The sequence below is a fragment of the Medicago truncatula genome, chromosome 5 (assembly GCF_003473485.1).
Source record: "Medicago truncatula cultivar Jemalong A17 chromosome 5, MtrunA17r5.0-ANR, whole genome shotgun sequence".
NCBI lineage: Eukaryota > Viridiplantae > Streptophyta > Magnoliopsida > Fabales > Fabaceae > Medicago > Medicago truncatula.
In genome coordinates, this window is record NC_053046.1 from 28,964,924 (window position 1) to 28,975,407 (window position 10,484).

General features: G+C 34.7%; 1 protein-coding gene across 1 annotated transcript; it reads right to left on the bottom strand.

The window, feature by feature from the left end:
- Window positions 1-6,251: 6,251 nt before the first annotated feature.
- Window positions 6,252-9,922, bottom strand: LOC11433257 (transcription factor bHLH143). The gene is made up of 4 exons (XM_024783348.2): window positions 9,786-9,922; window positions 8,668-9,263; window positions 8,401-8,566; window positions 6,252-8,284 (listed from the first exon to the last, which is right to left on the bottom strand). Exon 4 carries the CDS (start codon window positions 8,265-8,267, stop codon window positions 7,125-7,127), a length of 1,143 nt encoding a protein of 380 aa, XP_024639116.1. The 5' UTR covers window positions 8,268-8,284; window positions 8,401-8,566; window positions 8,668-9,263; window positions 9,786-9,922; the 3' UTR covers window positions 6,252-7,124.
- Window positions 9,923-10,484: the final 562 nt, after the last annotated feature.

Consider the following 10,484-nt stretch of genomic DNA (forward strand, 5'->3'; position numbering starts at 1 on the left):
TCTTCTGAATCTGATTCAGCTTCTGATACTGCTTCTGATGATACTGTTGCCACTAAACCCATGGCTGCCTTAGCATCATCATCAGCTTCTTCTTTATCAGAACCAGATTCACTATCCAAATCTTCCCAGGTTGCCATCAAGCTCTTTTTAATTTGCTTTCTGAATTTACTGGAGCTGAAGCTTGATTTCTTGGATTTGCCTTTAAGCTTCTCCTTCTGAAGATCAGGGCAATCAGCAATGAAATGACCAGGCTTCTTACAATTGAAGCATCCCTTCTGATCTTCTTTCTTAGAGTTCTTGTAGCTACCTCTCTTGCTCAAAAATTTCTTCTGCTTCCTTGCCAGATACTCAAGCTTGTTGGACAGCATAGCCATCTTTACAGATTGATCTTCATCAGAATCTCCATCAGGTGATTCTTCTTCAGATTCACTGGCTTTGTAGGCTTTGGAAGATTTTGAAGTCTTTCCTTTAGATGGTAAAGCAATGGATTTACTCTTCTTAGAGGTTTCATGCTCATTTAAACTCATTTCATGCACTTTGAGTGAGCTAACAAGATCTTCAACACTTAACGTATTTAGATCCTTAGCTTCCTCAATAGCAGTTACTTTGGGTCTCCATCTTGAAGACAAGCTTCTCAAAATCTTACTAACATGATCAGAAGCAACATAGCTTTTCTTCAGTATTTGCAATCCAGAAACTAAAGTTTGAAATCTTGAGTACATTTCTTCTATACTCTCATCATCCTTCATTCTGAAAAGTTCATACTGATGAACTAGCATCAAAGCTTTAGCCTCTTTCACCTTCTTGCTGCCTTCAAAGTTTGCACATAGAGAAGCAAACATAGCCTTCGCAGTAGATTTGTCACTCATCTTCATGTATTCGGTGCGAGGTATAGAAGCCACAATGATTCCTCTTATCTTGTGGTGTTTCTTATAAAGCTTCTTCTGAGCAGGAGTATGTATTCTTCTGTCTATAGCAGCTCCTTTTTCATCTAAATCCAGATCATCAACTCCATCTTCCAGTATGTCCCATAGCTCTTCATCCAATCCCATGATAAAGCTGTACATATTTGTTTTCCACCATGAAAACTCTTCTGGATCTCCATTAAACTTTGGAGCTTTTCCAGAGTCTGTTTTCTTGTCAGCAGTATCATAGTCATGCTTGACACTTGTGTATTTTGTAGTAACTGATTCCTCATCTCCAGACATGTTTTTCTAATAGATCTTGAACTGTAACACGGTTAAGTGCTGTGATAACAGAGCAAGCTCTGATACCAATTGAAGGTGAAAAACACAAGAAGGGGGGGTTGAATTGTGTTTTCTTTTTCTCTTAAAAAATACTTCTTCTGATAAAACTTCAGAAGCAGTTTGAGTGCTTCTGATGAAATGATCAGAGTCAGATTGCAGCGGAAAAGAACAGAGCAGAGAAAAGAAAGACAAAGACACAAGCAGTTATCCTGGTTCCTTCCACAACACGGAAGTAGTCCAGTCCCCCTTGCACTTCCAAGGAGATTTCACTATAATCACAAAGATTACAACTGCTCAATACTTTCTAAGTATGAGACTTCATAAAAATGCTCAAGCACACACGCAAGAGTCTTCCAATGCTCAAGCACTAAGCAAGAGACTTCTAATGCTCAAGCACGCAGGCAAGAGACTTCTGATCAAACAAAAATACAGAGAATTGAGTTTGACTTGAACACTTTATATACAATCAGTGGTGTTCACAATACAATACAATAAAGACTCTAGACTTTGAATTTCTAAGATGTATCAAATCAGTGCAGAAATTCAGTGTGCTTTGTAGAATCAAATTGACAGAGTTTTGGCGCTTTTGAACTTGTGTATCTCTATCTTTTATCTTCAAGTCTTCACTCCTTTATATAGAGGTGTGAAAGAGACGTTGAGATAATCAGCACGTCTAAAGAGTCGTTTGAAATCCTTTGATCATCCACCAGTAATCCTTTGCCTGATTTGGGTGTAGTCCTTTGAAGAATAAGCTTCAAATTCATTCCCATCTTGAACGTACAACTTCTGCAGGCATGGCTGTTGTCTTGTCTTGTAGCGTAGACAGAAAACAGAGTAGTGGAGGTAGTGGTTGTACACTTGTACTTTGTCAACTCTATTAACGAGAGACAAGTGCTCAGTGCTATCCATATATCCGTTGATACCTCCCTTTCAATTCTTCGTTCTTCTTGGATAAGACTGAATTGAGAATCAGCTACTTTGAATCTTCAGTTTGATTAAAGGATCAAACGTAGCTTCTGGTGAAGATATTGCTTCTGATGAAAACTTTTGCTTCTGATGACCTTCTGCTTCTGATGACGTCATTACTTCAGAAGCACTTCAGCTTCAGGAGCAGTTTTCTTCAGATGCTCAGAATTTCTTTTTCTTTCCATTGTTCTTCCAAGACCTATTGAAATAACTTGAGTAGCCTTTGGTCCTGTACACTTGAACAATTATTAGTAATAACCAATTGACAATTTTTAATACCTTGTTATCATCAAAACTTAATAAGGTTCATTGTGAAACACATTTTGTTCCAACAAAATGAACTCAAAGAGAGTCTTCGAGTTAATCAGTCAACATAGCCCTAGATCGGGTATTATGAACATAAAAACTCTTCTTCAAATTCTTTTCGTTGCCTTTGAAACCACTTTAATGAAGGGCCCCTCTGTAGCCGCAGAACGATTCCTCAGATAGCTGATAGCAATCGCTCTCTCTTCCTCATCAGTATAAACCCGTTGGGGGCCCAGTGTTTATAACATCTTTTCCCCTCCAAACTTACGGACTCAAAATCTCCATGTCGTGGGCGACATTGGGATTTAAATTATCATCAGTGACAATATCATTCGATTTTGTCGCTGGACCACTCCATGAACCAATCAAACGCAAATCAGAAAATGCTCCCTTTGTTGTCCACTCTTAGCTGAATCGGATGAGTTGGATCCAAAGACCTCCTGAATAGCCTTTTTAGACCGCTCTTCAGTAGAAACACTCAAATTCTTGTTACCTTGGGCACCCATGTCATCTAGATGTAAGGTATCATTACTTACAACTTCCCCATCAACAATGGTTTTCAGTTTCGTATTATATACTGATCCTAAAAGAGGATTATTATCAAAACATGTTTCAGTAGTATTATAAACTGATTCCTTTGCCAAATCTTACTTTTGAATAGGACTAAATTTATTACCCAAACGCTTCTGCTTCTCATTAGTGTCCAATTTCTCTTGATCCACTTTAACAAGTTAGCAAGACGAAAATCTATGACCAATATTACAACAATGCAAACAAAAAAGAGATAGATTTTTATAAACAACTTGAACAAGAAAAGCATAACCTTCTCTTTCAACCCATAATTTATGTCTGATTTTAGCAGATAAATCAATGCCAATTAGAACTCTCGCAAAATCTCCAAAAGATCTCTCTAGAGGACACTTACTTGTCGCATCATCTAAAGTTATCGGTGATCTGAGACAGCTAGCAATTTCAAAGATAATATTAGGACTCCAATATTCCTGAGGCAATTCTAGTAAACAAATTCAACATTGCACTGTTGTTTGCTTGTGATTCTTCAGATTAAAATCATGAGATCTAGCAAATAGTTTAAGAAAGTCAGGCTTTAGGGTCCATGAAAGCACGGCACGAACACGTTGGACATCCTCAATAGAAGAGAAAACAAATTCATAAAAACATCTTCCTAAAGAAACAATACCCCATTTACTTAAAGGCTTATATATAGTATTCAATTTAGCACGTAAGTCTTCAAGTTTTAAGAGTCTCCTTCGGGCAGAATCACTATGCATCTCTACAATCTACATTATTGCAAACTCATTCCTTTTGATCACAATTGTGCATCTTTTATTTTCAAAGCAGGGCCAAAATTCATGCATGATAAGCACCACGTTCCTTAACCAATCCTTAACATAACCAGCATGTATACCATGTTCCATGATCTGAATCTTCCAGCAATCTTCCTTAACCAATCCTTAACATAACCAGCATGTGTTGTGTTTTGTTGTACAATGTTACAACTTTTGAAACAATATTCTTCTTCAATTGTCTTCTTAACAATAGAGAAAGAGGAAGAGAGAGTTATCCTCTTTAAACTGCAGAAAGATACAAGAGTGCAAAATATCATCAGCTTAATTTAAACTAATCTAATCAGGTATAATCATTAGGTATAATCATCAACAATTGTTAAAAAATATTTATGACCATGAACAGAAGTTATAGACAAGGGTCCCCATAAAACAATTTGAATTAAATAAAAAACAACCGTAGAAGAAGTAATACTAGAATGAAAAGTATAACAAAAATCACAAAACTTTATTAGAGCTGTAATTCACATATGGAAAAATTTTACAAATATGACCAAGGACATTGTTTGAGGGATGCCCTAGTCTAAGATGCCAAAGATCAAAGACTAAATGGCAGTTTCACTATTGTGAACATCTAGTTTTGGTTCTTGGAGATGATTTAAGCACCCAAAACTTTAGCATACCCAATCATCTTGGATGTTTGGAGATCCTGAATTTCAGAATTTGAATGAGAAAAAATCAATTTACAATTTACTAAAGTAGTAAGTTTTTGAACAGAAATGATGTTCAAGATAAACTGAGGAATATATAAAAGATTGAAAAGCTGAAAAACTTTGTTAAAAATAACAGTTCCTGAATATTTAGCTAAAACAACATATTAGGTAAAGCAACAAAGTAACAGAGTGCTTATACATAGACACACATAGGTGGCATACACCCCTTAAACCCTCACATATAAATGCAACATGTGGCAATGTGGGTTCAACATAACTACTTATCATTTGTTTCACATTATCAGAATAACCTCCCATATGAGTGTATACAAGAGTGGTATGAAAAAAAGGATGTCTATCTATATTTTTCCTTTCATAAAAAATTTCAAAATCATTAGTATTTCTAGTGACACGGTGACTAGCAGCACCAGTGTCGAGAATTCAAAGAGTAGAAGGGATATTACCTAAAACAGAATTTTGTTGACTAAAGGATGAACCCGTGTGAAATGATGTAGCAACACATCTTAGAAACATGGTCATTTAATTTATTTAAATGATGTAGCAACATCATTAGAAACATATGTGAAATGTTGTAATTCAAACATTGTTTAGAATTTTTTTTTTTTAAGAAGTTAAAATGGAATATATTATCCAAAAACTCAAATCTTTTAAGCATAAGAGGTGTTAGAGAAGAGTTAAGAAAGATATATGTTACATCATATTACCAAAAAAATATTAAGTGTTACAACCACATAGTAGATACGCTAAAAAAACAAAAAAGAGACTGAACCTAATTATGAACTCCCAAACATAAAAGGAGATTAAGCTACCACATATGCTAATTAAAAGCAAAATTAGAATGATTTGTCTTCCATCAGAAATATTGTAGCTTAATTTATCTACAAGCTGATTATTAGAAAACATTTTTGTTGGAAAATTCTAGCATTCATGCGCCAAATAATCCAAACACAAGAAAACTAGATCAAATAAAAAGCAGAACAAATGTTCTTTTAGAAGCCACTTAGTGATCGGAATTCAAGAATGTTATCCTTGACATGAGCCGGCTTTACTGAAACTAATATGAGCCAATTGTAAATTTCATATCAAATTTGACCAAAAAAATCACAAGTCAAAAACACATGATCAAGATTCTCTTATGAACCACATCCACCTGAGCAAAAAGACATATTCGGTTGAAGTAACCTTCTTCTGATTAAGTTATCGATTGCGTAATAAGAGCAGTGTTTAAAAAAAAGTTATAAAAGAACAAAAATTCTAAATAAAAAACTTCAAATATTTTTAATATGTAATGCATATATGTCACTAAAGTTCAATTGAGTTGACCAAATGTTAAGGAGGGAAAAAAATGAATGACTCTTTCTGTAATTTACCCAAAAAAGTAAAGAAAGAAAATATTCAAACTAATACGAACAAAGCAATTGCATGCTTCCCATTCTCATGCACTGTAGAAAAAATCAGAATTGAGTTTAAATTCAATTAAAGAAACTGTACAAGATTCTTTCTTCTATTTGATACCTAACGTGACTATTGACTACTCACCACAACCACGCCCCATGCCTTTCTCTCTCTTTGTGCTCACAAATGTCATACACAAATAATTCAACCATGTGGTCCCATTATGTCCTTATCTAACACAAGATAGTACTTTTCATACACACAAGTAACAAACAAAATTCATCTAAATAAAGAACTAGTAAATATTTAACCATACATCATTTTCTCATATAATAAATACGTGCATGCGATATAAATACATAAGCAAAAGGACAACAGTAACACCAACCACATTAAATTACATCCAACCAAGATATCATAAGTACTAACTAGTATTACAATAATACACACTAAACAAAAAACATACAACAAAAGAAAAACCAGTGTTTTTCCAACACATAAGCATCCATGAAGTGAATGAAAAGGGTCCCCTCATCATCAATATAAAGTTGTCTCAGTCTTCTTCTCACAAAAGGGGAATAAGGTGCAAGTGCTTAATAGCCTTAGGTAGTGATTGATAAATTGCACACATGAGGGAAAAAAGTAAACCCACAAAAGGATTGAACATGACAAGGATACAAAAAGAGGTAGTGAAGTTGGGTCCCATGACAGCCAAGAGGTGTGAGGCGTGCACTCTTGTTTTTGAGGGAACAACTAGTCTTCTCATTCAAAACAGCTCATATCCCCCATGCTATTGCGTTAGTGCTACTTTCTCTAACCCCTAAGATATGGACTTAATCATTCATTTTTTCCTTTTTTGTGCCATAATTTGGTGAGTAGGAGGAGTGTGAGTATTTCCCTCTTTCTTCATACATACATAACACACAACTTGCATAAAACAAAACAGCTGAATTTTATGTTCCAAATTAACTGAGGAAGTTCTCAAAAGGATGTTTGTGGAATTTTCACAGTTTCAGGCTCTCCAATATTTTGATTTCAGAAACCACACTTCAGAACTTTTGCTGAATACTTCTTCTGATAAAACATGAACATAACTTGTTTATTCTTGCTAAAACATGAACCTATAAGTATTGAGTAATAAATAATGTAGGTAACTTGATATTCTCCATAATTTACAAGGCATTGAGTCCAAGAGCTCTAGCCTTGAGTTTCAAAGAATTCAAGCAATGTATGGCCTCATCCAGAAGCTGAATTGGTTCCTTGTCCTTACCATTTGGAACTATGCATTGCAGAATGCTTAGAACATTCTGAATCTTTTCCTTTCTCATCTTCTTATGGCCTGTTAAGGAACCAATTTCAGGTGACCCTCTGCCGTAATTGCTACCCGAGCACCTTGATTCTGCGTCGTCATCATCATCAACACCGCGGTTGAGATCAAAGGGTCTGTTTCGTTTTAGAGAGCTTGCAGTGTCCATAAACTGCACATCAACATCACTATAAGCCATATTGAATAGCTTACGTTTCTTTGTTTTACCAGGGGAGGAGCTAGCAACTTCTTCTGCGGTTCCTCCAATTCTGAAAGGTTGTTGGTTGACATGAGTGGTCATTGTACTGGGTGAATGCCCTGTGCTGGTAACTTCATCATCCTCAGTAGAATAACCATCACTGTCTGAGTAAAGCAATGCATTGATTTCCTCTGTATCTTCGTGCATCTCACTTTCAATCTCAGTTCCTTGATTATCATTTTCATCAACTTTATAATCAAAAGTTGGTCCAACTTCAATCACATGATTCACATCTCTCCTTAAGGAGGGTTCATCATTCCCATTTAAATTGCTACAACCATTCAATTTCGAATCCCAGGAACCAAGACACTCAACAGGGCTCCCAAATCTTGAACTATAAATAACAGTTGTTTGATCACCCGTTTGATCAACGACCAAAAACTGTTTCTGAGGGAACCCCGATTCCCCATTGGGTGCAATGTCCTCCTTAAAACCCTTCAAATGACTAGCGGGAGGGAGTTTCTCCTCCGAAGTGAAGTTTGGAGGACTCGTAAAACCCTGTCGAAATCGAGGCAAACAATAAAACCAACCGTGAGGTTCATTAGAATTTCCTAACTGCACATGAGGTGATGCAGAGGATCCATAAGCTGGTGCTGCCTCATTCCTCGGTATCATATTCATATTGATACCCGGGTTCATAGCTGCAAAAGCAGGCTTCCTTGTCTCAGAGGGAGCACAATAGGAACTTAAATTGGGTGATTGCAAATTAAATTGCACCTGAGGCGTCCAGGTTCCACAATTTTCTCCCATTCAACCAAAACAATCACCTACACAATTTAAGAACATATAGACATTAATAAAAATAAAAATAAAATAAATGGAAACAAAGTTATAAACACATTTCAATGAAAAAACAAGAAATTAACAAATGCAATATATATACCTTACGAAAAACTTGATTCAAACACCAAGAGCTATCTCTTACTATTGGTTTCTCTTACGCCAACAATGATTAAAACAAAACTAAAACCACCGGATTAACCCAAAAAGAGCAAAGGAAAACTAAACAATTACGTTACAGGTTTAAGTAACTGACGGAAATATTCAGCCTGCAAAACATTCGAAAACAAAAATTTGATGAGAACAATTGAAACATTACAAAACCAAAAAATAAAAAAAACCAATTATCCTCAATGATTGATTCACAAACCTGGCATTCTCTGAGAGTTTGAAAGCATGCTATAACTCTAACTATAATGGTTGCGCACCCTGCCGTTCCATTTTCGTGTTTCAAAGCCCGAAATTTGGTTTGACTAGCTGCTTGGCACACCATAACTACTTTCCAACCCTTCAAATATAGAACAGCCCAAATGTTCCAAACACAACAAATAGATTCGCAGAAATCTCAACACCCCCAAACCAGTTGAAACAGATCTTGAAATGAATTCAACAAAACACAAAAACCGATGTGCAAAGGGTGACTAAAAATGCTATGAAAATGAACAGAAAAGGTTCAAACAAAGTGGTGTAGCTAAATTTTCAGCTGATCTGGCGAACATAACAAGGAACAACAACAAAAAAATTGGATCCCATTGAGGTAAGTTATAAATATGAAAAGTGTTAGAAAATTGAAAGGGTTGAAAATTGTGTAAGCTACAGAATCACTTTGCAATAGAGATTCAAAGAAATAACTTTTCTGTATACATCAATAGATAAACTAAACAACCACCGCATGCTGTTTTTTCCTTATCCTCAAAGATTAAGCCACAACCACTACTCCTTTCAGATGAAAACCCTTTAAAAATCCTGCAATCAAACTTTGATATTAGAGATCTAACAATTTTAACATATTAACAGCTTCAAATTCAGTTCAAATCATACCAAAATGATGAAAAAAATTATCTTTATACTTTCATTGACTGAATCTATCTTTTGCAAAACAAACTCTTTCTAAACAAGGCAAAATCTAGGGTTCATTCTAAATCTAGTGATAGTAGAAAAATCAGAGTAAAAACGCGAATTTTAAAAAGGAAAAACAAGTTACAATGAAAAATGAACTGTTTTTTATTTTACATGAAAATTAAAGAGATGAATAACTCATGAATTGATGAAAATATTAACATATAAAGTAAAACAACATTGAAAGTTTCAAAGGAAACAAATTTGCACTCTAGATCTCAGGTAAGAAACTAGATTCAGTTGATAAAATTATTTTATCCAAATTTAGAAAGAAAAAAACAGTTACAAGACAAATAAAGAACATGTATTGAAAACATGACATATATTGAACACAAAGAAGAGCATGAAGTTAAGGAAACAGGAACTTACAAGGTAAGCGTTTGAAGAGAGAGAAAGTGAAAGAGTAGTTGAGTTTGAGGGAGCAAGCGTGATTTGAGTACAGTCAAAGTGGAAAGTGTGTGTCTGTAACCAAGAAGAGAGTGGAAGAGTTGAATTATATAGAGAGAAAGAATTGCATTGACACATATACCCTTGATTGAAGTGGATCAAAATAATTATTTAATTGAAAGAGAAAAAGTGTGAAAAATTATTGATGATTCGTGTTAAGAAAAAATAAAATTGAGTCGACTGATTTTAGATAAAATTGAGTTTGTGATGAATCTAAGGATTAACACAATTGACAAACATCGATATTGTTAAGTTTGAAGTATTTATCCGAGTTTGAATTAAGAACCTTATAGTTATATGTGAATTTTACATGATGATTTTTTTGTGTGAACGCTCTCATAAAAGGTTTTAATGATCAAAAGTTTAGTCCAAAGATAAGTAAAATTATATTATTTTGTTGTGCTAACGCTCTCGTAAAAAGTCTTAATAATCAAAAGTTTCACTTAGACGTTTTTTTGTGTTGTCCAGGATTCGAATCTTGAATCTTGCATATATTATACATTTATCAACTGAGTTAAACTCATGAGACACTTAGACATTTAAATGGCCATTATTGTTTCTTCTACTAAGTAAAAAATAAAATTGTGCTAGATCGTAAAGTTGTATGTTAGAATATATTTA

What these genes read in the sequence shown, in the direction of transcription:
- LOC11433257 (XM_024783348.2), bottom strand. Translation starts at nt 8,267, where the DNA reads ATGGGAGAAAATTGTGGAACCTGGACGCCTCAGGTGCAATTTAATTTG.